This window comes from Telopea speciosissima, chromosome 5 (genome assembly GCF_018873765.1).
Source record: "Telopea speciosissima isolate NSW1024214 ecotype Mountain lineage chromosome 5, Tspe_v1, whole genome shotgun sequence".
NCBI lineage: Eukaryota > Viridiplantae > Streptophyta > Magnoliopsida > Proteales > Proteaceae > Telopea > Telopea speciosissima.
The window spans coordinates 11,031,626-11,059,410 of NC_057920.1; the positions used below are offsets into that span (position 1 = coordinate 11,031,626).

The window sequence follows — 27,785 nt, forward strand, 5'->3', positions numbered from 1 at the left end:
GAGGGACTTGGGAATTGGACCGGGCAGGAAATGGAGCAGTTAATTTTTCGTTACAAGTGGGCACGATGGAGGAGCTCTAGAATTATTGTTTACATCATATGACTCAACCGAACCAACCAAATCCATTATCACACACTCTGTTGGGTTTGAAGAAGAAAGACAAAGTTTTCATCCACGGCCTGCATTGAGTACAGTTGGATGGGCATAAATGTCCCCCGCCTCTAAAAGACAGGCTCGATGGGGGGGGAATCTTCAGTGCAAGAGTCTTGTCCCCTAAAATTTTTGCCTGTGAGGAAATCAGACACGCCGAGGAATGGAGTCCTCACCATTCAAACATTGAGAAACAATATTTGGAGAAGATTCCCCAAATACGCAAATTGCGACTTGAGTTGGGCTAATTGTGCAATTTCTTGCCGCTCTACTATAGGGTACTATAGTTTTATTGGATAAAGTCCCATATCTGGGAAGAACAAAAAACAATCAACTGTCTCACGATCTTCTATCAAAGCCGAATACAAAGCCATGACTGCTACAACTTGTGAATTGACTTGGTTAAATTACATGCTCAAGGGCTTAGGAGATACCACATTCAGAGCCTATTGATTTACATTGTGACATGAGGTAGCCATACACATTGCAATAAATCCAGACATATTGAGATTGAGTGTCATCTGTTCAGAAAAAAACTTCAAGTTCTGTTATCATGGATTATTTATAACTAGTGGTAAATCTTTGGAGAAGTGTTTCCTATGGGGAGTGTGGCCCCGACATGTATGTGGGCCAATGGGAGAGCGCACAGAAGCATCAATGCAGGCGGGACGATCATTTTACCCCCAGATGTCAGGGCACAAGCGCCACGCTCCCCCACAGAAACCGTTTTCCCGAAATCTTTTTAGGGAAAAAAGAACACTACTTGATCGCATGCCCCGTGTGGCCCCTGAGCCTAGACACAGTGGGATGCAAAATGGCAGCCCCACCCCCATGGGAAGATGGAAATCCTGCCCCCTCCCATGATGCTACCACGAGCGCTCTCATTGGTCCCCACGCGCATGCAAGGGCTAGAGACCCAAATAACGTTCTCTTGCTCATCATTTATCAAAGCTCTTAGTCAAGAATAATATCATTTTCCTTTTAGCAAGTTGGGTGATCACAATGTTTATGCTCCAACTTGAGGGAGAGTGTTGAGTTGTATTGGTTCGGGCCAAGGAAGAGAGGTGAGGTCAGTGAGGACTCTATTCAAGCTATTGCAATGCTGCCATGAAACATAGGATATTGTATTCTCCCTCTCCCATGGATGCAGGCATACTGCCGAACCATCTAAACCCTTTGTATGTTCTTTTCTTTCCTCATTTTTCCTCCTCTTTTTTCCTAACCAATACCTATATATAATAAACAAGTAGTAAAAGTTGTACAATGCAAATCGATCCCTGAGAACATATCAATTTAAACATAGAAAACTTCACCTCAAATTACTGCAAGTCTAAATCTCAAGTGAAATTTCTCAAAAATCAGAATATCCAAAAGCAATTGTTCCATGGTACCCAGTAAATTTTGACCAGATTTATCAGGCAAGAAAATCCTCTCCAGAGTGTCAGTGAGTACAGCGCGCATCGGACGGCTGGAGCTGTCCTTGGGGTGCATGCCGGACAGCTCCAGCCGTCCAATGCGCACTGCACTCACTGGCGTGCTGGAGAAGGATTCGAACTCAATTTATCAGGGCGACCTGTAGGGTTTAGTTATGTCATGCATTATTAGGTGAAGCCCGACAATAAACAAGAACTAAAAACTACCAAAACATAGCCAAACTCGCCAGTAACTTACTAGTCAATATCTAAGATAAATAGATTCACATACCATATGTGTGCTAAACTATCTTGAATCTTGAACTCTCCATATGTGGTCGGTGTTATTCACAAAACAACATTAGGAAAAGGAAGAAAAATACATACAGGCCAAATTAAATGTGACTACTCATGCATCTTCTTCACAAAGGACCAGGTGGGGGTGGGAGAGAATATATCTCAATTAATAGCTGATATCCAAAACAAAAACACAAAAGAGAATTAGGAAACTATGCAACATATGTTAGTGAAAGGTCAGTCATTTCTAAATTGAAACTTATATCTGGAAGAGAGAACAATATGTACCTCAAAGATTCTTAAAAATTACCCACATTGGTTAAATATACTTGTTAAAAGCAGGCAATGAAAATGAATATTTAAAAACACAGACAAATGAGTTTATAATGGAAGGAAGCAAAAATCAAACAAAAGAACAAACTAGTAGTGTTTGCAATCCTACAGTAGAATAAAACCCCATCCTACAGACACTTTCCTTTTGTAGGGAATCTGCCATATGATCATCCAACCTTAGGGAGAAGGGAGAATAAGATAATACTCTATGCTTGATGGAAATTAACCATTAAAGCTCGATAACAAACTGTACATGCGAGTGTAGAAACGAAGACCTAAAATGATGCAGAAAAGAATGGAAATCGCAAACAAAACAATCACACAATGCAAGGATTTACGTAGTTTGGCAAGATTGCCTATGTTCACGGTGAGATGAGATCTACCATACTATCAATAGAGAATAGGGTTACAGCCGCTTGTCCTCACGCCTCTCTCAGATTATAGAGAATACCTCGCTACAATTCATAGCAAACATATATATTGACAGTTTTACCGAAATACCCATATAATCTTGAAAAAAAGAGGGCTGCCGCCCCTGCATGGACCCCCATTTCGTCGGGGCCCCAGTAACGAAGATAACACACAGGATGGGCCAATTACTCCGGGCCTCAATTCTGCAGGCCCTTCGAATTTAGCCCACAAACCCGTGCAACGGAATACAAGGCATTGTAGGGCTTCCAAGCATTAGAAGGGCTCATTATCCATTTCTGTCCCACACCCATTCCGAAGAAGAGCTGTATTGAACCATTAATGGAGTGCATTTACTAATATCAATATTTTATGGTGATGAGCAAAGGGCATGCTGCCCACAGATTTTGGCTTTTGATAAATTGAATGTTTTCTCTTCGGTGGTGATGCTGAGAGTAGCTCTTGTGGTGCAGCAAGTGCTACCCAAGGTGGTGAATCCTTGGTTTGGGATTGTTGGTGAAGCCTTTTCCGCCGGCCATAGGTGGTGAAGCCTTTGGTCATATCCCCTTCTTCCCTTCTTTTTCCCTTTTCTTTTCTTCCTCTTCCTTTACTGCTCTGCAGAATTTCCAGAAGGTATTCTCTCTTTACCATGGCCTGGTCTTGGCAGATTTCTAACTTATTTTGTGTTTTATCTAATCCTCTATTGTTGTTCTTATAGTTTTTCTCATCTTCTATTGATTTAACATATTGTTACAGGTCTTGTGATAGGAGTTGTTTTCCTTTTCCAAGTTTGAAACTTTAGCCTGTGATTTCAGAGAATTTAGTCATCAAATTAGGCTAGATTTTAGATATGTTATTCTCTTTCCCTTCTACTCTCGACCCAAGTTTGATGTCCATCGGACTAGTGGATTGAAAGTTAAGTTAGTTCTCTTCACCGTCTATTTTGCTTTTTTCTAAACTTTCTATTTTCTGTCCATCCGACCGTTAGCTGTCATTGATATTTTAACCACGCACTCACCTCATTAACATATGTTAGTTTTAGCCCCATCAGATTTGTGGTTTGCAAGTTCTAATCGTGTTTAGTTTCTGCCATATTCATAGTTTTCTGATTCACTACGATTCTGGTTTCTAGTAGGTTTCTAGTGTCTTGTCTTTTCAGCCTAGCAAACCTCATCACCAAATAAAATGGACATTATATTAGGGCAAGAGAACGCTGTCTGGGTCTCTAGCACCTGAACGCACGCAGGGGCCAATGAGAGCACGCACAGAAGCATCACGGGGGGTGGGATTTCCACCTTTCCATGGGGGCGGGGCTGTCATTTCGCGCCCCACTGCACCAAAGCATCACGGGGGCCGAGAGAATATCTACTCATCCTTTACAATTGCCAGCTAACAGTGCCCTGGATATTATGGATTGATTACAGCCAGTAGCAACAAAAGATAATACAGTCAACCATAAGAATATGCTTCTGGTACCTGTAAGGCTACACTCCCTGTAATGGGGAAACTAAGTATTATAGCTATAAGAACCTAACATATTAGGGGCAATTCAACAAATAAAATATACGCAGCACACGTACAAAAGCAAGGAACATATGGACACCTTGCCCCTTCAAAATCAGAGGAAAGCTAATCTGATAGTTGTTATGGTTGTGGCATAAAGGAAAAACAAAAAATAAAGTGAAGAAAAACATTAATTCCACCACTTGTGAAATTGGCTATATCAACAATTGCATGCCTAGAAGAGCAGAGCATGCTTGGACAAGCTTGATCTTTCTGTAAGTCAAAAATAAAAATAAAAAGGAGAGAGGGGAAGAAAAGAAGAAGGAAAATACAAGGAAATTATTGAGGCACTGAATTTGAAAGCAAGCAGTAGACTAAAAGTAAGGAAAAGGAAACGCTTGAATCAAGATGCAAAGTTCTCCTTTAGGACTAGAAGTACACTGAACTGAAGATATGTACGTCTTTTACAAGTTCTACAACATATTATACAAATAGGACTAACAGAGAAATATTTAGGATCCCCTCCCCCAAAAGCAGAACTACTTAAGATCGATGCAATCATTAACATGAATCTTCATCACAACAAAGTTGAATTAAAAAGATCATGAGCCATAGGCGCATTAAGTAGAGCACACGGTAGCAAAATCTGGGTACAGCTTATGAGATATTGAGAAGTCTTTACACCACTCATTCTACTTTTGTTATTTGAATCCTATAATCATAAAAATATCTGATATATCATCAATTTTCATCATGGAAACAAGACATATTCCATTTGTTATAGCAAACACCAACCAAAAACACGAAAAGAAACAAGAACAGAGCAAGAGGACACAGAGATATAACGTGGTTCACACACCAGTATGGTGTGCTACATCCATGGGCGAAGGCGAAGATGATTCACTATGCAAATCGGAGAAAAATTACAATGGAGATCTCCTAAGAACACCCAAACGGCGCTGCTGCTCTCTCCCAGAAACCCTACAACGAAAAACCCCAAATCTTACTCATCTTTACAATAAAACGGGTAAAGAACATAGATACTCCTCCATTGGATCTGGGTCGATCCAAAGGGTCGGGTCGATCCAAAGGGTCGGGTCGAACCGTAGAAATCGACATGATACTCAAATCAAAACTCCAAAGAGAAGGGGGAAAACGCAAAATGCAATGATCTGAAGCATCAAAAGAGCAAAGAAAAATGATCTCAATCAGAAAGTTCATTATGTAATCCACTAGTAGTTAATAGAAATACAAAACTGATAGAAAATCGAAAGAAATTTTTCAACAAAGTGGTTTGGTGTCTACCTGGTAAAAGTTCAAAATATGAAGAGAATCTTGAATATGCCTTAAAGAAAGGTCTTCCATGCAGGAGGCAGCCGGGATTTGGGGGATTTTGGTACAAGAAGCCTTCTGTATTTTAGGTGTTCCTTTCTTTGAAAATTCCTCCCAAACTTCAGATCATATTCTCTTAACTCAAAGCTTCAAAGGTTCAACCCTTTGTTGGAAGATTAAAAAAATGTCCCCACTCTCTGGAATTACAGAGCTGTGTCTTTCAACGTATGATTTTCATTTTCTTATCTAATGGAAACTGGTTTATCCTTTATCATATCTGAGCAATAGTCCAAGTCTGCTCCCTGTGGAATTCTTTCTGTTCAAAGAGGCCTTCTGGATTAACTGCTCAACTCATCATCAAGGAAGAGAGAGAGAGAGAGATGTCATACCCAGTATCATTTATAATTTGATTGGTAACGTGAAATCTAGATTAGACCACCAACTTTTATATCAATTGGCCATTTTGAACAGTAGTTGACCGAAATATTATGTTTTTGGTAACGAACTTCAGTGATGCTGTTAGCAAAAGTTTCAATTAGTGCTCAGAGAGGCTAATCTCTTTCTTATACTATGTTTCACACTTGTATAGTTTCATCTGCAGCTCACTTGGAATCTCTTTTTCAACAACAACAACAACCATAACCTTATCCCAACTTGGAATCTCTCTTTGCCCTCTGAAATTCAACTAACACCTCTGCCGTTCCCATGACAGCTTTTCCTACACACATTGTCACACCATTCAAGAGTTTAAATGGTGCAAAGTGCCCATCTAGTGTTAAGGCTATGTTTCTATCAATTGTATGCTCCTCTTGAGGTTAATGTACTATTGCACAAAAATTCTGTATCTGTGTCAACTGTCAACCCATCCAATAGAACTAACTGATGGATACTGTCATAAAGAAGACAAGATAACCAGTGAAAGATGTATATCCCAGCTCCCGCTTTTTTTATTGTTTAAAAAATCACTTTTCATTTTTGTCTGGTTGAACTGTGACTGTAATGTCTGCAAAAACTTCTTCAGGTTACCTATAAGCTTCTATAAAACTGATGCCCACATCCTTCCTCATATCCAACTTCTTCATGAGTTTTCTAATCTCCACCACATTTTCCCACTGACCTGCCATAGCGTAGAAGTTAGCCAATAAGATGTAGACTCCGTGGCTCTGGGGACCCAAAGTGATCAGTTCTTCTGCAACCTTCTTTCCAAGATCAATCTCAGAATAATTCATGCAGGCACCGAGTATAGTCTTGTAAGCTATGACTCTTTCTTCTGTTGGCAGTGTTCTAGTGAGATCTTCCGCTTGGTATAGCAACCCTGCTCTACTGAACAGATCAATTAGGCAGCCCAAGTGCTCAACTTTTGGTTTCATATTGTAAACCCCAGTCATCCTATCAAACAAAAGGCAACCTTCCTCAAGTAGGCCTGATCGGCTGCATGCAGTCAAAGCAGCAACAAATGTGGTTTCATTTGGCTCAATTCCTTCCTTCTCCATCTGCTCAAACAAGGTCAATGCTTTACTTCCATGCCCACAATTTGCCAGCCCTGTAATCACTGCAGTCCAAGCAAAAGTGTCTCTATACCCAATCTTGAAGAATGTTAGCATGGCATCTTCGAAACTCCCACATTTAGCATACATGTCTATCAGAGCTGTACCAACAAAAGAATCTATTCTTATATCTAGTTGCAAGACAAATTGATGAACTAATCTACCAAATTGGAGATCACATAAGCTGGCAGCAGCTGAAAGCAGACCAACAATAGTGGTTTCATCTGCTTTTACACTCTCCATCTCCATTTTCTTAAAAATTTCTAAGGCATCCCTTGGACGCTTGGCCTTAACATACCCATGTATCATTGAATTCCATGAAACCAGATCCTTAACAACCATCAGATCAAAGATACCACGAGCCAGATCTACAAGCCCAGACTCGACATACCCATTGATCAGAATCGTGTGTGAGACAACATCTCTTCTGTCCTTCATTGCAAGATAAAATCGAAATGCCATGTCCATATCACCACCTTTAGCATATATACTCAATAAAGCATTCTCCAAATTCAAACTACATCTAATCCCTCGTTTTACCAAAAAAGCATGGATCCCTCTTCCATACTCCATTACCCCTACTTGTGTACAAGCCAACAAAAGAATGACTAAAGTGACTGCATCGGCTTGAACACCATCAAACACCATTGCCTTAAATAAAACCAAGGCTTCAAACTGCAAACCTGGACTCTTGCTATAACTAGCTAAAAGTGAATTCCAGCTCGCTGAGTCTCTCTGAGGCATTATGTCAAAAACTTGGCGTGCCTCTTGAATGAGTGCAGTAGACCCATAAAAGTGGATGAGAGAATTCTGTACATAAACATCAGAATCAAGGCCAATTTTAGTGACATGGGCATGGATCTCTTTCCCTTTTGAAATTGAAACCAAATGGGTGCAAGCCTTAATAAGGGCAGGGTAGGTGTGGCTATCAGGACTGACAGAATTTGCTGTGACGAAGTAATTGTATATGAGGATGGCATAGAAGGGTGTGGAGCTCTTAGAGTAGGCTCTAATGACACAGTTCCATGTGAGAGTGGTGTGTATGAGACCAGCTGTAATGGTTTGGGCAAAGATTTGGGCGAGTTGTTTGTGGTTAGTAGTTGAACGTTTAAGCTGTTGAAGAATAAAGTCCAAGCGCCCACACATCATACTTTGATTCAGGATTGTCTTCAGCATATGCGTTGGTCGTGGCGAGAAGAGAAAGTTAGAAAGATATGCAATTTTTATCCGCTGCTGTGCGCATCGTGCAACGCAACAGTGACCATGTGTGCATAGCGGGTTTCACTGTGCACAGATATGTCGTATGTTGTTTAAGGGAAATTCCACCACCCATATGTCACAGCGCGCTCATTGGCAGCCGTGCATGCATGGCTTCTACGCTCCCCCCCCCCCCATTGTTTAATTACTGTAGTAAGTGGAATTTTTGTGAATCTATCAAAAGACCCAATAAATAAGGGATAATTTTTTATCACAAAAAAACATAAAGGGATAATTTCCTAGATCTATTAGATTAAAACAATAATTACAAAACAAATAGATTTATGGATCTTTATCGCCTATGGTTCCTGCCCTGCTCGGTACGGTTCTTACAATTCCCTTATATGGGAGACAAAATGACCATTCCACCCGTTGACCGAACACTCTGCCCAGGTGAGATCCACCCCACTCTTATTAGAGACACTAGGGAATTGCACCAGGCAGAGAACCGTAGGTGATAATTTTCTGTAGGTTTACAAAAAAACATAGGGGAAAATTATCTGCTTATTTCCTACCCGCTCCATTTCCCCAAGTGCCTGTAAAGCTCTAATAGAGGACTAGAGGAGGGTGGATCCCACCCAGATAGTGTAGTAGGGCAGGGGTAGGGTGATCTTTTTATCCTTATTTGAGGAACTTAGGGACATGGAGCTAACAATGATCCAAAAATAGGTGTAAAACAAAGTCAATCCTACTTGTTTTGTAATTTGTTCTCTTAAGTTCATAATGCCCCAAGTGCCAATGCCCAATTGGGCAATTATAAGAGATAAAAACAACCTAAGCAAGATGCTTAATGATGGGACCTCAAAGTAATAATGGAGCTTGTGATTGATATGAGTATTCACTGTGGTAGTGATGTGCAAAACCATTAAAAAAATTCTTGTACCTTTACTAAACAATAGAAGCCAAAACACCCAATTATTTTTATTTCATTTGAAACTACTCTGAAAGATGATTTTTGGGCCAATTAATGAACTAATCTTTAGCCAAAACACCCAATTATTTTTTATTTCATTTGAAACTATTCATCAAGAATCAAAAGCTCTTTTTCTTAGGAAGTTTGTTCATTTAAAATTATGGGGTTGGGTGGTCAAGTGTGTGTTTCTTGGGGTACTGTAGTACTAGGATTAAATTTTATTTTTATTTTTTAATTCGATTACCTTCGCCTATATAAATTAACAGCTATTCGATTACCTTCATTACAAGGGTTTCCCCTTAATCAACCAGGGAATCTCTTGGTTTACATTCATTTCTTACAAATGAAATCTTGTTTGTGCTGAATTTTATTAGTGATAATCCCACCAAAATCGAATATATCCGTGTTCATATCCGTTTAGCACTATCCGAATCCGTCCGAAAGCTAAACGGATGCAGATACGGATAGGCTATAACTATCCAAAAAGCTATATTTGCATGTAAACGGATAAAATATCCGATCCGTATCCATGTCCTTATCAGTTTAGCACTATCCGAATCCATCCGAAAGCTAATCGAATGTGGATGCGGATATAGCACTATCCGAGCCGAATCCAATCCGTTTACATCCCTACTAATTATATCCTATCTTTAACCACTCATTCAAAAAATTCTCTTAACTGTAACATTTACAACCCATATCCAGGTGATCACAAGAAGAATGACAACTCAGGCATTGGGGTGAAGGATAGCATGCTTTCACCAAACAACTCAAACAATGAAACCAGGAGATACCCAGCATCCATATCCTCCTTCCAAGCTTGACTAAGGATAGCTGACATCTTCTGTGCTTGACCATCGTCCTTGTTTCTGGTACCACTACTGCCTGAGATGTTCTCATTGAGGATCTGTCCAGATGATGATGGTCCAACACCAGACTCCCCTGATAAATGGAGAAATCCATCTACCCCACCTTGCCTGCCAGTAGGTGTGGAAATCGTCGGCATCACGCCTATTGGGCCATCAGTTGTGACTTTCTTCAGTGGTGGCTGCTGCAAGTGGTCCATGCCCGCCTTGCGTTTATCTTAAAAAGAATTGAAACAAAGGATTAGAGTTGATACAATTTTGATGTCCTTATGATGAGAATGTAAACCTGAGAGACTAGTCTGAGGAAACATTGCAAATTCAGTTAAAATCCATGTGTGTGAGCACGAGCTTGTATTCAGCATTTGTACTATCCGTGTAAATTAGAGATAACTGAATGGTCTCAAATATCATTTCAGCAAATAGATTAACACCAATAATGAATTAGTTTGACTGCTACAATCTGTGGATTATCATTTGGGTTGATTGGACTGATAATCATGGGTACAGGATCTATTCAATAACTGAGAAGGATATATAAAAATGTACTCATGTCAGCTTGAGAAAAACCAGAAACCTATACACCCTCCATACATGATGTATGTTCAGACATGATTGTTCATACTCCTATTGTCAAATGCTGAGGACATGGGCTACTTTCCCACCCAATATCATATATATAAGAGAAAACAATAGAAATTTCTTGCAATCTTACTTGGCATTTTAGTCGCAACTCTGGAATTGGTTCTGAAGACAGCACTTGTTCGAGGGGTCAGCAAACCTGGGGATAACTTGAGACGATCATACATGCACTGACCTGCAGCACACTGTTTAGTGCATACCCCCATTAACATCTCTAGTGTAACCATAATTCTGAGATAAAAGTCATTTGCTCATACAAGATACCAACCAAAAGGGCTCCAGAAACACGCCAAGCTTCATGCCTCTTCATTTCATTCTTTTGCTTCTCAAGTAGCATTTCTGGCTCTAGTAGTCGCAGATAAGGCTCAAGATTTGGCAGTATCAAAAGGTGAACCTACTCAAGTTTGTTAAAAGTAATGTTCAATCAAGATCCACAAGTAGGAATGAATGCTGATTCCAATTCAAAAAAAAGAAAAAGAAAAAAGACCTGAAAGAATACAGGTATACATGTGAAATACTCGGGAAAAAAAATAAAACAAAGTGAAAAGAACTGATTATTAAAGGATATTAGACTGCACATAGGAAGCCGAGATGTGAAAAAGAAAAAGGAACTAGCCAAAAAAGTTCATATTTGGAAAAACATGAAAGCTTTTTCAATAGAAAAGAAGTTGAACATCCTTTTATGGTTCTTGTGCAAAACTTTGTTCTTCTCAAGTTGATATAATATTGCATCATTGTTTCACAGACATAAAGAACATATATTTTTCTTATTTGAGAAAATACATGATTTTGCCCTTGGAAGATGTAGCAGCCCACCTGGGGTGCACATCATCTTTAGATCTACACCATCAAACAGTTGTCAATATTACTTCTGATTCTTGAGACCATCCAACATGAAGGGCTAAGAAATCAGGTGGCTCTTTCTTTCGTGACATTAGCATGAAAAAAGAGTTTACCACATTTGGTCCCAGTGCTGCAAGCCCTTGAATAGCACCATAATGTTGAGTCAGTGCTTTAGTTGGGTCCAGAAATGCATGGAGCAGAGTCCTTGTTACACGTGGCTGAAGATTGTGATAAACATGCCCAAATCTGCAAAACAGCAAAAGCATTCTCGACATGAATTTCAAGGATAAAGAATTCAACCAAAATAGTGGTCACGGACATAAGAATTGTTTAGAGAACAGCTGTATATTAATATGACCAAAAATTGTAAGTTCCATCGATAGCAACATGAAACCTACCAGTAATGTTTCCATGATAGATTTCCCAACAGTTGATATATTTCATATCATTCTGACCACGCGCTTACTATTGTTTCTTGAAAACTAAGAACCTGGAAAATTAGACTGCTGTGAGAGGCAGTCTAATCTGATGATGTGGCAAGTTTCTGTTGGTTCGATGGAGCATCACCTAAGACACCCCAGCCCAGAGAAGCATGAAGAAGAAAAGAGACCAAGACAAATTTTTTAAACAAAAATGAAGTTACTGTTCACATGAACAGTGATTTGGGGGCTGATATGGACAGCTGGTGTGAAGATTAGCTGTTGGATGTTGGTGGAATATTCTATTACAAGCTGCTATTAACTTTAGTTTCTATTTTTGTAATAGTTTCTTAGTTATTAAGTCTAGGTATCTACTAGTTTCTAATTTTGTTTCTTTCTTTTTAGTAGTTACTATATCTACTAGTTTCTAATTTTGTTCCTTGCATGTTGGCTGAACTATAAAGCCTAGTTTCTATTTTCATTAGGTTTCTATTTTTAGAAGTTACTATTTCTCAAGAATAGGCAGCCTAGTCTGATGATGTGGCAAGTTTTTGTTGGTTCGATGGAGCGTCACCTAAAGCAGCCCGAACTACTTCCCCAAAAAAAAGAGTTGTTGTTCACATGAACAGTACCCGAACTACTGTTCACATGTTACTGTGTTATGGGTCCATAAGCCTTGAATGGAGAAGGAAGTCCAAGCAAATAATTGAGATTATGTGGGCCCCAGTGAAGATAGCAAGACATAACAGATTTTGTTGCTGCCTAATAGTTTCTAATTTATTTAGTTTCTATTTTAGCATCCTCCTTTTTGTTTTAGGAAGCTGATAAATAAAGCCTTAATAGTTTCTAATTCTAGTTGGTTTCTATTTTCAATAAGTTGCCACTGTCGCTACTTGCTGGGTTGCTAGGTTGCGTAGTTTCTATTTCCTACTTTCTATTTTCAGTTTTAGGAAGTTTCTATTTTCTACTTTCTATTTTGTAAGCTTGCCTAAGCTATTAATAGGCCCCCTATAGTAAGGAAGGATCAGAATTGGAGAATAGAATTTGTGGCCAAGCTTGCCTTCAGTTATGGGAAAAATTCCATGTTTCAACAGCTGGGATAGCTGTGGGTGAGAGACCCAGGCTGAGAGAGCCAGTCCCCTACCCCCTTCTCTTCTATATCCCTTTCTTCTTCTTCTTATCCTTTTATGTTCTTCATATGTAACAGAAAAATTGCAATAAAAAAAAAAGAGTTGCAGTTTTTAATTTGTTCTTTTCAGGTCTATCGATCCTGGCTGCAATCGATCTACCCCTGGTTTCCCCAGTTCGAGGTCGACTACTGCATTATTTGGTATCAAAGAGCTAAGGAGAGGCGGCTCAAGATCGACGGTTGTTGCATTCTACTTGAAGATTCATCATGCAAGTCCATATGTACCCACAGGAACAAGCCCCAAAACCAGCCCAACAAGGTTGTGGATTCGACTGCTGTGAGAGGCAGCCTGGTCTGATGATGTGGCTGACCCCATTTAGTTGGGATAAGGCTGAGTTGTTGGTGCTGTTGTACTCTTCCCTGTTGGGAAAGAGCTGTACAATCTTTTCAGCTATGTGACTAGCATTTTGTTAATTATCAGAAAAAGAAAAATCATAAAGTCTAATGTATCAACCATCACAAAACCCACTTCCTCTGTTATCTTCTTAAGGAATGGAAAAATACAATAGCTCCTTCTTTTAAGCCCAAAGTGTGTTTTTGCCTATTTACTTTGCTGCCTTCATGTTACCTTGAAATTTATTATAACATACTGATATAAGAGTATATTTGTCTCTTATATCATTTCCAATAGAACAGTGCCTTAAACTATACTAATTTATAGGTCCTCTTTTTAGTACTAATTTCTATACAGAAAATAGATTTTTTTTTTTTTTTTTTTTTGGTGACAAGGTGCATAATTTTCTTGATATTTCAAATCTGATTTGACAAAGCAGCTCCAAATTTCAAGTCAGGCCCAAATACTTAGTTATTTGAGTTTTTGTCCGCACCTTATTGGCAGTGAGGCCCATTACCCGCGGGTTTGTCAACTGATGTGCATCAAGTAGACAACAACAACAACAACAACATAGCCTTATCCAAATTAAATGGGGTTGGCCACATGGATCCTTGCTCTCCAATCAGCTCTATTCGAAGGCATACATCATACAAGGCCTCAGAGCTATGCATGTCTTTCCTCACCACTTCTCCTATGGTTATTTTAGGCCTAAGCTATGCATGTCTTTCCTTCAATCTGAATCAAATCACTCCTCCGTCGAACATGGCCATGCCACCTCCAGCGACTCTCTCGTAGCTTATCATGAATCGGAGCAACCCCCAACTCAGCTCTAATATGGTGATTCCTTACTGAATCAAATCCCTTTTTCCTGGCGCTGATGGGATATCAAATACGGAAGGGATATCAGATTCCCCCTTTCCAGTTGTATAATCTGTCTCACCCTGAAGCCGAATAATGTCAACCACAAGAGAAGGAAGCTCTTCCTCAATACTCTACCCTGAAGAAAAGACTGGTAATAGGATTCATTTTCATGAAATGTGACATCCATGGAGACCAATAGACAGTGGGAAGGAGGATGATAACACTTGTATCCCTTTTGAGAAGTAGAATATCCAATGAAGATACAGCGAAGTGCCCGGAAATCCAATTTGGACTGAGAAAGGGAAGAATTGTGTGCACAAAGCACACACAGCCAAATACACGAGGAGGGAGGTGAGAAGCAAGAGAGGGATCCGGAAGCATGCTAACTAGAGTGTTGAAGTCCAGGACACTGGAGGGAACCCAATTGATAAGGAAGGCAGCAGCAAGAACCGCATCACCCCAATAAAACTTGGAAGCACGAGTGGTAAACATCAGGGAATGGGTGACCTCAAGGAGATGGCGGTTCTTCCTTCAAGGATGCCATTGTGTTCCAGGGTACAAACATAGGAGGTCTGGGACAAAATCCCATGCTCATCAATATACTGGAGGAAGGAACCGTCGATGTATTCAGTACCATTATCACTCCTCAAGATCTGAACCTGGGCATTAAACAAAGTTTTGATCATTGTATGAAATGACCGGAAACAAGTAAAAGCCTCAGATTTAGACCAGAGAAGATAAACCCAAGTTAATCGGGTACAATTGTCAATGAAGGTGACAAACCAACAGAATCCACCCCTAGAAACAGTTTTAGAAGGTCCCCATAAGTCCGAATGAATAAGAGAAAAGGAATGGTGCTTTTATTATCGTTTATCACCAAAAAAATATGAGGGACCAAGTGTGCTTAGCGAGTTCACAGATATTGTAAGTAAAACGATCCACATTAAATGTTTTATTAAGGAAATGGATAATTAAAAATTCGAAAAGAAGGGTGACTGAGTCGGTGATGCCACTGATGGACTTGGGTAAGAGCATTGTCTTCACAAATAATGTGCGCTGAAACTGGAGATGATGATGTACTGATAGCCGGAAATATAGCCCATCTCGTACCCTACCATACCCAATTGTTGCTCCCGTCACCAGATCCTGAAATACACAATGGATAGAGTAAAAGTGAACGCAACAGTTAAGATTAACCAGTAAGGTGATAAATTGAAAGCAAATTGGCACAGAGGATAGGAACATGGAAAACAAAAGATAAAGATATAGTGGTAAAGTAAGAAACGGAACCTTTACCAGAGATAGCAGACAAAAAGCCATCGGCAACTTGGACCTTATCCTTACCAGAGTAAGGAAGATAGGCACAAAACATATCCGAGGAGCTAGTCATATGGTCAGAGGCTCTATAATCAAGAAGCCATGATGGACTAGTAGGGGAGGATACGTGGAAGATACCTGATTGGGCTAGATGAGAAGCCGGTGCAGTAGAAGAAGCCATGGTGGGAGTTGTAGGACCGAGTGGAGTCATCATACGCTGGAGAGCAGCCATCTATTCTGAGGAGAAAGAAGCCATAGAGGAAGAACTATCGGTAGTCTCAGATAGATGAGCCTGAGGGCGAGACAACTCATGTTTACCACCACGCCCGCCTTTAGGTCGACCATAAAGCTTCCAACAAGTCTCTCTCATGTGATGGGGCCGTCCACAATAGTTACACTTAACCGACTCTTTGGCAGGAGCAACCGGTTTATTGGGATTTGGGAATACTCAAATCCACCTGAGTAGTAGTAACAAGTGACGATCTGGTGGGTGCAAGAGAAGGCATCATAACTGAGAGGCAATGCTTCTCAAGTTGGACTAAGTTGTAAGCCTCCAATAGAGTAGGGAACTTATCACGACCGAGAACCTGTACTCGGATTTGATCATTCTGTGGATTCAACCCTGTGAGAAAATCATATACCCGCTCCATCTCATGCTCTTTCTGAAAAGTACTAGCACCAGTAGTATAGGCCATGGAAACAAGATGATAGAAATCCAACTGCTGCCATAGGTTATTGAGAGTGTAGTAGTAAGTAGGGAATGATAACTTCAAAGTAGCCTATCGGATTTGGTGACGAAGTTCATATATCTGTGCATAGTTATTTGACTATGCATATGTCTGACCGCATCCCTAAGTTCCTTGGCAGAATTCAACAGGACAAAACTTGGACTAGGTTCCATGGAATTCAACAAAAAAGAAATGATGAGGACGTCATTAGCCAACCAAGTGTTAGCTGCCATAGGATCAGTAGGTTTGGGGGTGTTACCATTCAAGTACCCCAAAAAATTATTACCCCGAATAGTGATAAGGCAAGCACAAGACCAAGTGAGATAATTTGTCCCGTTCAACTTAGTAGGTCCTATCTAAAGAGTAGGGTTTTGGCCACGGGTTCTAAGATAACCCACCACACCACCTTCACCTCCCCTTGTAGAGGTAGCACTACTTTCCACCATGTACAAACATGGCACATGATCTCGGAGAGATCTCGAAATTATCTCGGTTTCGTCAGTTCTCGAGATGAGACCAGTGGCGATACAAAAAAATGACAATATCTCGGTCAAGATCTCGGTATCTCGCCAAGATCTCGGCACTTATCTCGGTCTTTATTTGACTTGAGACCAAACCAAGCTATAGAAAGGCACCCACTTGGCGAGATTTCGACCTCAACTCGAAATCTCGCCTCTCTCGCTTTGCTGTGAAGGAAAAACACTTGGAGGTGAGGGTTTTGGTTTTTTTTTTTTTTTTTTTTGGTAAATCTCACCTCAACTAAAGATTAAAGCTTGGAGATTCAAGATTGAAGCTTCAACATCAGGAGAGGGAGCTGCATTGCATCTCAAGAACAGTTTTAAGTACACTTGTATTTGTTTAATCTATGTCTCTTTCCAAGTTTCTAACAATTATAACAAATTGACAAACCATCACCATGTATGATTATGAATATGATGCCTAATGCTTAAATAGCTTATAGTTTGATGTTTTTTAATTCCTAATGCTTATTTAAGTTGTTTTACACCTCTACTTTAATTATATGTGTTCTAAATATTATGTGGAATAGCCTAGGAGAGACCTCACGTACGCCGTAAACTGCAAACCTAGGGTCCGAAGTCAAATTACCTTTTGGGGTTTGAATTTGTAAAAACTAAAGTTTCCATTGTGTTTATAAGGCTTTAAATATGTTGGATTTTAAGTTTCTAGACCTATCTTAGCCATATGACCACCAAAACCCACCACCAAGTAGAGAAGGGGAAAAATACAATATCTTGCCGAGATCTCGGCAGAACTAAGTTTCCTGGCCTGGCGAAACCAGGGGCGAAACCGAGACCTAAAACCTTGTGTACAAAGAGGTAAAGATAATCCCAAATAATAAGCGGGATGGAGCCCAAGATAGAAATCACCCATTAGAGAAAATGCATAGACCGAAGGTGGTAGCAAAAGCAATAAAACACCAAGTAGTGAGATAGCAATTAGCAACATGATATAAGGCCTATAATGGCCTTGGCAATGATTGTCGATGGCGTGAAGTCCCAATACGAGAAGATGGAAGGCCTTACGAGGCCTGGCAAAGAGTGAAAGAGGGCAGGAGGCCTGGGTGAGGCCTAGTAGCGAGCGGAGGCCACATCGAGGGCTGGGTGAGTCCCAGGCGAGGCGGCAGACAAGCCAGAAGGCCTAGGCAGGGTGGCACATAGGTTTGGGAGGCCTGAACGAGGCAGCGAAGTCTTGTCGGTGACCGGAAAGAGGACAAGAGTCCCTGGAGGGTCTCGACGAGATCTGGCAGTGATCGCAGGCAAAGGCCAAGCGGAGGCCTAGTGTCGACCGCAAGGGAGCAGAGGCCTTGGAGATGTAGATCACAAGTCCATATGTACCCGCAGGAACAAGCCCCAAAACCAGCCCAGCAAGGTTGGAGATTTGACTGCTGTGAGAAGCAGCCTAGTCTGATGATGTGGCAAGTTTTTGTTGGTTCGATGGAACATCACCTAAGGCAGCCTCAGCCCAAGCCGAGATGAAGCATGAAGAGGTTAAAAGACCAAAACACTGTTCACGTACTGTTCAAGTGAACAGTATCACAACCCATATTTTCCTTGTGTGGAGATATTTTTTTTGAAAATTTTGTGGGCCCATCAAGTGGAGAAAGATTCTATCCTAAAGCTGCCATAGTTTAGTTTCTATTTTCAGTTTTAGAAAATATATTAGGTAGTTTCTAATTTTAGTTCGTTTCTATTTTTGTTTCCTTGCTTGTTTAGAAGGCTGAACTATAAAGGCTAGTAGTTTCTAATTTTAGTTACCTTCTATTTTAGTTAGGATTTAGTAGTTGCTATTTACTAAGTTTCTATTTTAAATTAGTTCTTATTTTAGAAGTTTCTATTTTCTAATGTAAGCTTGCCTAAGCTATTAATAAGCCTCACATTATAATGAAGAAACAGAATAGGAGAAAAAAATTTCCAGGCCTTGTTGCCATCGGTTATGGAGAAATTCCTTGTTTCAACAGCTAGGATAGCTGTGGGTGAGAGACCCAAGGTGACAAGCCCATTCCCCTACCTCCCCCCCCCTTCTCTTCTTCTTCTTATCCTTTTTATATTCTTCTTCATATGTAACAGAGAAGTAGCAATAAAAAAAAGAGTTGCAGTTTTAACTTATTCTTTTCATTGTATCGACCCTGTTGCAATCGATCTCCCGCTGTTTTCCCTAGTTCGAGGTCGATTCTTGCATTACTTGGCGGGGCCTAACAGTGCACAAGAGAAGGCTAGAGCCCTTAACGATGAGAGCCTAGTGGCCAGTGGGATGTTGGTAGGCACAAAGCCATGGTATGGTTAGTGAATCAGTGGATAAGTGAAGGCAGCACATCTTCAGGTAGCCATGCTCAGCCTTGGGAGGCCAAAGCCTCTACCATGTAGAGCTGACTTCTTTGTGTAGCGCAGGATAAACTTTGAAAAAAAAACCATAGTATTGGGCTCTAATACCAAGTTGAGGAGAATAGATTGGCTTATCAGAGATGATAGAGGCCAATGTTGTTTATAATAAGAAAAAGGATTACAAAAAAAGTATGCTAGCTAAGGCTGAGTCACAGTCCTTATCTAGTCATAAAGATACAACGAACCTAGACACTGTCTAGTCAATGTCTATCCTAACAGATAGTGAGGTTGTTGCTTCTCTCTTCTCGCTCTTCACTCTCCTCTCTGCCCTCCCCACAATTGGGATTCGTGGTTCTCTTCTTTCTTCTCCCTCTTCTTCTCCTTTTCTTCCTTCAATCTGACCCACTACCAGCAAATCCTCCAATTGATCTTTGCATAAGTCCCTCAAACTAGACATCCAATTATGCATTCACAAATCCTTTCATTCCCTGATAGCTGATTTCCCATCAAGCAATACAAACCACATATAATGATGCAGATTCATCACCGAAATGGGCTTCTTTTATTAGGAATAAGTCTAGGATTGAGTTATATACATGTTGGGCCTTTGATCCCATGGGTTTTAAATGTAATAGGCCACTTTTATGGGCCTAAACTATGGGTAATAAGGTTACATACGGGATTACTTAGTAGATTTCCTTGGTTAGTGGTCATGTGATCACTTAAGTGATCATGTGACTTGGTTAAGTGGTCATGTGACAACTTAAGTAGTAATATGACTATTTAATTGTTATTTAAGTTGGGCTGGATTAGGACTCTATAAATTCAGCCATGTTTTGAGTCTATTTCCTTTAGTATTTCAGTTTCCTAGTCAGTTTAAGTTACCTAATAGGTTAAGGATTGGGTTAGGCTTTTACTTTTTAGAGTATAAGTCTATTTTGAGTCTTTTATATAAGGTTGTAAGGGGGCAAAACCTTGAACACGAATTTGATTAATAAAAATTAGCTTTATGCTTGCTGCCATTGCTGCTGCTGTTTTACTCTTCTGAGAGTGTTTGCCTTGTGGTACCATCAAGGAAGAAAGGGCAGGTGGATCTCCTGCAACTCCTTGCGCCATGAACGGCCGGAAGGATCCCAATTTGAAGGTAGTTCTATCCTTCACTTCTGTCCAAGCTGCTGCCAATGGATTTCTGCTGCAACTTGTTCATTAATTTCTTCTTCTAATCCTCTACTCCTTCCCCCAATTGATCCCCCTTTATTTTTGTTTGAATTCCATTAAACACTAGATCTTGCTGTCCAGCCATATTTGACCATCAGAATTATTTCAAATTCAAACCACAACCTCCATAACTCCAGATTTAACCATCTGATTTAGCTGTAACTTTCAGCATATATTCCCCTCCACCCCACCCACACTCGACCTATAGCCCTTGCCCTAACTCCACCTCTAAACCCTAGATTCCATCACTTCCCTATTTCCCAAAACCCTAACCCTAGTTGCTGCCCAATTACATCTAAACTACTTCTACTCATCCAAAACCAATAAAACCTAGTTCATTAGACTCCCATAAACCTGCCTAGGATCATATAAGACTCATCCCCATTATCCTAACCCTAACCCTAAATTTGACCTAAAACCTCAATTCTGCCCCCATCGAACCAGCAGCTTACAGATCCTGGTTGATTGGCTCCTAGTAGGTCTCCTAGCTATCTAGGACTACATTATATAGGTTCTGATTTTCCATTAAAACATCTAGAATTTCAGAGAATTTCCTCCCTATCCTGCTGCACTCAAGAACACAAAAGAGATCATGTTTTCCCAAGCAAAAGCCTATTTAGACATCACAAAAACAAATACAATCATCCTATCTAGTGCAATAAATCATTTCTTACAGAATTCTTAGAAAGTGAACTGAGACCTAATCAAGAATGCATCTTTTCAACTAAAAATATGGTAAATCCTTTAGGAACAACAGTTGACTGAAAATCAAGCTTAGCTCTAGAGAAACCCAAGTTGCTTGCCTTGGGATGACTGATCTTACTTCAGAAATTTCATTCATTTTCATACATATCAGACAACAATCACAACAACAGTATACACACATACTATATATATATGTCTCACCTATTGCATATGGAAGCAACCAGTTTTGCGGTGAAGTTTCTAAGCTCCCAGTGGTTGTCAGTAAACCTGTTCCCCAACCTTTTAGCCACAAGGCAGGTAATCACAGATGGCATCATTTGGTGTAGCTGAACAAGGAAAGGCAACATGTCACATAAGTGGAAGATAGACCTTTAAAACAAAGTAAACCAATGTATGTACTACTTGCTACCTCAACACACATGCAGGAAGATCCAAATCACCAGTCAACAATCAGAACAAGGAGGCCTCCAAGCTACATATTAACCAATCATGATTCTAGACATCCTAATTACAATTCTCCTGTTCAGTTCAAAAAATGGTTAATATAATCAAGGTCAACAGATCATCCGACAAGGATGACAACGTACAACATTTTCTCCTTAGAGAAACCCGTAATGGTGGATTCCACTTCAGTTAAACCATCCTCCAAGGGCACCACACTAAGGGTCAATTAATTGCATACTGCATCACTATCTCCCTAAATAATCTCCTAATTGAAACAATAAACTTGTCACAAACCCGTAATACAGTGTTCTTACTGGCAGCCATGTAAATTATAGCAATACAACTGCCACAATGGCAACATTGATGGCCACATCAGCATAACCACCCAAAAAAGAAGCCATGGAATCATACAACCAACATTAGAATATCAGGCAGGCAATGACTGGCAATATACTTTCCCCGCACAGCCTGTAAGTTATAGATTCTAGTGCAGAACTGGGTAGCAATGTTTAATGTGCTGAAATCTAACCTCATCAGTGCCACCAATGCCATGGACAACCATGAGCATTGACGCCATAAAGAGGTGAAGCAAACTGTTTTCCATGAGAAGTTTTTTCTCACAGTTTTTTTTTTCTGGGGGAGGATAAGGTCCTATCAGATGAAATGATCATAGATTTCAGGAGAAAGACCAAGCATATAAAAGGTTCTAATGCCCAAAAAGACTGTATATATAAATTCTTCTTTTTCATTCCTGGAGGAGCTCTAAGCTAGTCGATTACAGAGCAGGTATAGGAGGATCTGTATATGTATCTGTTTTAAAAATCAGAAAATTGGATCAGATATCGGACATCCTATTAAACATAACAGGGCATAAAATACACAGCGCCTCATGTTTATAAGCACTCCCACTACTGCATTAAATAATACCATGCTTACATAAGGTTCTATGTGTATGTGTGGATTCTGAAGAAGGCTCCGAACAACACGCATCAAAGCAAATAGAAGTTGGAAATCATTCAAACTTCGAGTAACCTGAAATTATTAGTAGAACAATCAAGTCAGAATGACTAGTTAAAAGATTTCGAATTTTCAACAAGAAATTATATCACTTAGCAGTTCCCCTTCATGGTTGATAGTGCCTCAACCTATGCAAATGGATCCAAACTATCCACTTGATAGAGCAGGTCTTCTAAGGATCACAGGAAAGAAGAATGCCAATACTAAAGGGCTTTGTTAACTAGTAATGCCTTCTTTTCTGACCTAATTTAAACATATTTGTTTACCTTCAAATAAAGGCAATCAATAAAATACTTTTGGGCCATTAGGATTGTGTGAGATTCAGGCTAAAATCCATTTAAAAATGATCGAGTATTGGTTAAAATATTAAAATCATGTCGATTACAATACCTCATCAGCAATATAATACGTGAAATAAGGAACTAAAGGATGAAGTCCAGAATCAGTAGCCAAGCTCACTAAAGCTTCTTTAAAGAGGACGGAATCTGACCTACTCACAGTAAGCTCAGTGATCTTGTCAAAGTATAGCTGCAAAGGCAATCACACAATGAATTCAAAATGAATTATATAAAATTAGATGGGAAGAACTCAGGAAGATTTTGCAGCCGGGGATGGGATATACAATGTTTACCTGAAGTTCCCTAGACAATACGTGCTTAACAGGTAACTTAATGTCAGAAGGAAATGCATCCTCTTTGTGTTCTGACTTTTTGTTTTCAGGAGGAGCTACAAGTGCTACAAAGCAACCAAAACCAATCTAAGATCAGGCGCATTCTCCAGCTAGGGAAATCAGCAGCAGCACAAAGAAACAAATTTTGATTCATTTCAGAAAATGAAGATTTAAAAATTAAGAAAAACTACATCCTCCAAGCCATAAAGAGTGTCCCGTTTGGAGTTTTAATATTTTCCAGATTCTTTGTCGACTATCATTTATTGCATTCACTTTTTCCCACATTCCAAAATACCCTTAGTTATGTGTTCTGTTGAAAATTAAAAAGCAAAACTACATGAACAATAAAGATCTCAATGGTAGTTGGAAACTTTGAATAAAATTATAGGGTAATTAGTTACATAACTACTACACTTTAAAAAGCAAGAATTGTTAAAATGGACAGTCATCATTGTGGAATTGAGGAAGTAATGATTAAAAAAATCTGATGTAAATGCCTCCATACATCCTGTATGCCGTTCTGATATTAGTGAATAGTGGTCATGAAAAAGAAAGGAATTAATTGAAATGGAAGAGAATAATAATATTTCAAGAAATGGAATGTACGCCCTCACGTCATGCCCTAAAGAAGTAGTATTACGATTAACACAATAACACATCAAATTAAAATCATCATGAATTTTTTGAAGACCTACAAGATATTACCAGCATGTCAAGCACCTTTTCGTAAAGAGTACAAGCTAGCCCTGCATCCTTACTGACAACAGTAGCATACACTGGGAAAATTACAAGGACAAGGGTTCGTTTAATGTGGTTAATTAGTAATAGGGAAATCTAGGGGAATCAGAAGCTGAATCAAATCCTTCATAATTGAAAGCCTTTGAACGCAAAGTATGGCAGACAGCTATTTTCTGTTAGTTTCCCATCCCTTGGGTGTAATACAACTCATAGAGACCGTCAGTATTCTAATTGACAGAGGAATGCAATGAACTGAAACCACCAACCCAAATTGAGTGCAACCAAGCCTTCCACCCACTACTATTTTACTCCTAGCTAACATAAAAAATATCATAATAAAAAAATAACTCAGACACAGACCTTCCACTGGGGCATTTTCTGGAATAGCTGGTTGTACTCCTTCAATAGCAAGCCAGTGAGTAACAACTCCAGTGTCAAGTGGTGCTTTTGGTAGAGGTGCTTCAATTACCTACATATGCCACGTAAGAATATTGGTACAGTATGAGGAACTTTAACACTAAAAAAATTGAAAGGACATTAAAGACATCAAATGAAAGTTCTTACATCCTTAAACTCCACATCTTTGTCATCAATATAGAACAAATCTTTATGCCCAACAGCTCTTTTGAACCGCAAGGGATCACCAGAAGCAAAACCATAAATTGGCTGAGACAGGAGCCACAGATGTGTATAAGAAACGGAGGCATTTTTACAGTGGAAATTAAAGATGATTATGTCTCTTGGAAAATGAACCCAAAGAATTTCAACTTTCAAAAAAGAAAAAAAGGGTGCACCCAGTGCACGAGGCTCCCGCCACTGCAGGGTCTAGGGAGGGTCATAATGTACGCAGCCTTACCCCCGCTTTGCAGAGAGGCTGTTGCCAGAGACTCGAACCTGTGACCACTTGGTCACAATGGAGCAACCTTACTGTTGCACCAATGATCAATAATGTCAGACAATACGATAATTCTTTTTTTTCTAAAATAGATACTGGTCATGATCATAAGAGTGGAAATATGTCAAGCTTTGACAAACAAAACCTGCCAAAGAAGCAATGAAGGAAGCTCGTTGTTGTGCTACCAAACAAGACTACGGGCTTTGCTCTCCTTTACAATATGAAGAAAGAATAAGGGTTGAAGTTTAGATCACTCACAATAGTCCTACCAAGGTTCTAAATCTCGGTTTCGAAGCCAGTTTCAACACTGGCCGAAACCGAGATTACCCAGGTTTCGATCAAAACCTGGTCGAAAGCTGGTATTTTTCTGGGCCAAACTCGAAATGTCATGGGCTGGTTGAAACTGGTCGAAACACGGTATTTTTTTAGTCAAAACTGGATGAAACCTGATACGAAACAATTTCGACTCATGGTTGCGTACCGGTACCTGTCGAAGCCGAAATTAAGAACCATGGTTCTGCCTATAGAAAAGATCATGAAAGAGGCAGCAAAATCTACTAGGAAATAGAAGTGTAGGCCCTCCTTGAGATGGGGAGAAGGTTTGATCCCATATATTCATATTTGTATCATTGTCAGATCGAAAATATTTACTTTCATCCAAATGTGGAGGAACTGGCAACCAATTAATGGTAACCGGCTCATCTTTGCCACAGGCCAGATCCTCTATATACGCTAGCTAAATTGGTCTTTCCTTGGCCCACTATTGGCCAAACCACCTGGGCACTTGGCCTAATGTGAGTAGGATCATCCTTAGCTCAATAACAGTGAATCAAAATATTTTGTAGCCATCGGCACAAATTAGGTGTGATGGGTAATGAATAACTCTAATACAATGCCAATAAGACTACATGATAAATTTTTTTGATAGACACTAGTCATGCTCAGAAAAGGGGGAATATATCATCACACTTTGACAATCAACCATGCCAAAAAGCAAGTTACAGTGAATCAAAATAGTTTGTAGCCATTGGCACAAAATAGATCTGATGGGTAACGAACAACCAAATACAAGAGAAATGACCTAAGGAGAATAAGAATCTGTATGAATGAAGTGATGACCGTTTCAACTAAATCAGCAACTAAGTGAACCAAATAAATGCTATCAACATTATAAAACCTAACTATACTACCTCAACATTTCGTAAGCTTAGTGCACTATCCACATCATCTGCTGTCAAAATTGTCCGCTTTGAGTGGCGCATACACTTGATAGCCTCCTGCATTTTCAGAATAGTTAACTCCTCATAGTCCGTGCAGTCGATGAATTAAGATAATAAAAATTTGAATATATGAAGTACAAACATTAGGGAAGGCAAAATACATATGTGAATCAAGGCAAAACAAAGAAGCCAAATAGAAACTGCCAGAATTCATTATTCACTAGCCATATACATGAACAATAAGTAGTTATCAACTGTCAGTGGCACCCATTTCATGGGATTAGCAATTTTATTTGCTATGAGCTTAGCAATGATTCAAGTCAATGAACCAAACCTCATTGAATCTGCCTGGGGTGAGCCACATCAATTGCTCCACTCTATTTAATTCAACATCAGATTCCAACTCGAATCATTCCTCAAAATTTCAATGGTTCAACACAAGAAGTTAGGAAGCTTTCCCCTCACACACCTCCAGTTTCAATGAAATTAATTCTCAGTTCTCATGGTACATTCATTGTACCTTAAAATGCGAGGTAGAACCATCCTAGAAAACTTTCCTCATCTTGTCACCAGCAGTGCTAGGTTCCCTAAAATAAATAAATTTATCGTTCCATTGTTCCTAGTCTCTGGCATTCAATTATCTACGCATCCTCATCTAAAGCTACACAATTAGCATAGCAGTAACCATGTCGTATCAATTGCACAAACTATGTAACGGTTAAACTAGCAATAGAAAAATAAATTTCCTAGAATCAAAACGAAAACCAAATGCAGCAGCCAACAAAAAATGTATAAACTGCGATTACCTGCATGATCTCCCGCAAACGATACTCCACATCAGGAGCAAGGGCGAGTGTGACATCTGGAGACAAATTGCTAATCCCAATGCTCTGTGCGATGACCTCTATGGTCTCTTTAGGCACAATACTCATCTTCCTCTTCAGAAATATTTCATCAATTTATACACAATGGAGACTTTGCTTCAAAACTCATCTTCTTCTGTTATTAACAAAGACTTGAAGACAAATTACCCAGTGAATGGTGCTTCAACTCTGGACGAATCTTTAAGGATACCTCCTCAACCTGGTTTTGTGAAACTAAACTGTGATGCGGCATTGCCATTAGAAGAAGATAGAGGTTGTCTTTGGGTTTATAGTCAGCGACGATTTGATTAAACATGGAACTAAAACTCTGAAGCCGACTAATTTTCGACTTTGGAAAAACCGAGTTGACTCGAGATCCCGGTCGAGTTGGTATTTTTTTTTTATCAACGCAAAGTTTGGTTGCATCGGGTTTTAGAGTTTGTCTAGAACTTAACACTCAGTTTATTTTAGGCCGTTTAAACACAATGGCATTATCAGATTTAGTAAAAATAAAGTTCAAATAGGAGTTCACTTAGTGAAAAATCAGGACAAACATCGAACAAACACTTTTACTTATGCCTAAAATCATTCAAGTAAATGATTTTGAATTTTATTTATTTAAGATAAAATTCATAAATAAGCAAATACCTCCCTATTTGAATCCAATACAAATAGTTAAAAAATAAAATTCAAAGAGAAAAAAAAGTCAACCTCTAATTCAATGACTAAAAACTGAATTTTCGACGGTAGATGCAATTTTCAACTTTCTAATGCTATGAATTTCTCAAATCTAAAAATTCCACAAATCTTAATATGGTAAAACA

General features: G+C 39.5%; 3 protein-coding genes across 3 annotated transcripts in view; 1 reads left to right on the plus strand and 2 right to left on the minus strand.

The window, feature by feature from the left end:
- The first annotated feature begins 5,795 nt into the window (after positions 1-5,795).
- The window catches only part of LOC122661678 (transmembrane protein 147), a 40,512-nt gene continuing 18,522 nt past the window's right edge, over positions 5,796-27,785 (plus strand). Inside the window, exons 1-2 of the mRNA XM_043857157.1 lie at positions 5,796-5,817; positions 8,181-8,185. The gene's annotated coding sequence lies outside the window, so the exon portion shown is untranslated. The remainder of the gene's footprint in view (positions 5,818-8,180; positions 8,186-27,785) is intronic.
- LOC122662765 (pentatricopeptide repeat-containing protein At2g22410, mitochondrial-like) lies at positions 6,458-8,158 on the minus strand. Its single transcript, XM_043858483.1, has one exon. It carries the CDS (start codon positions 8,156-8,158, stop codon positions 6,458-6,460), a length of 1,701 nt encoding a protein of 566 aa, XP_043714418.1.
- LOC122661677 (transcription initiation factor TFIID subunit 6-like) lies at positions 9,786-27,110 on the minus strand. Its single transcript, XM_043857156.1, has 12 exons — positions 26,905-27,110; positions 26,069-26,155; positions 24,548-24,649; positions 24,344-24,452; positions 23,207-23,310; positions 22,966-23,103; positions 22,495-22,590; positions 21,316-21,440; positions 11,614-11,746; positions 10,926-11,051; positions 10,731-10,842; positions 9,786-10,235 (listed from the first exon to the last, which is right to left on the minus strand). The coding sequence occupies exons 1-12, from the start codon at positions 27,028-27,030 to the stop codon at positions 9,862-9,864; spliced, it is 1,632 nt and encodes a 543-aa protein (XP_043713091.1). The 5' UTR covers positions 27,031-27,110; the 3' UTR covers positions 9,786-9,861.

What these genes read in the sequence shown, in the direction of transcription:
- LOC122662765 (XM_043858483.1), bottom strand. Translation starts at nt 8,158, where the DNA reads ATGCTGAAGACAATCCTGAATCAAAGTATGATGTGTGGGCGCTTGGAC.
- LOC122661677 (XM_043857156.1), bottom strand. Translation starts at nt 27,030, where the DNA reads ATGAGTATTGTGCCTAAAGAGACCATAGAGGTCATCGCACAGAGCATT. An exon ending in GTTTGCGGGAGATCATGCAG is followed by an intron (nt 26,156 to 26,904) that starts GTAATCGCAGTT and finishes CTGAAAATGCAG; the next exon opens with GAGGCTATCAAGTGTATGCG. An exon ending in AAGATGTGGAGTTTAAGGAT is followed by an intron (nt 24,453 to 24,547) that starts GTAAGAACTTTC and finishes TGGCATATGTAG; the next exon opens with GTAATTGAAGCACCTCTACC.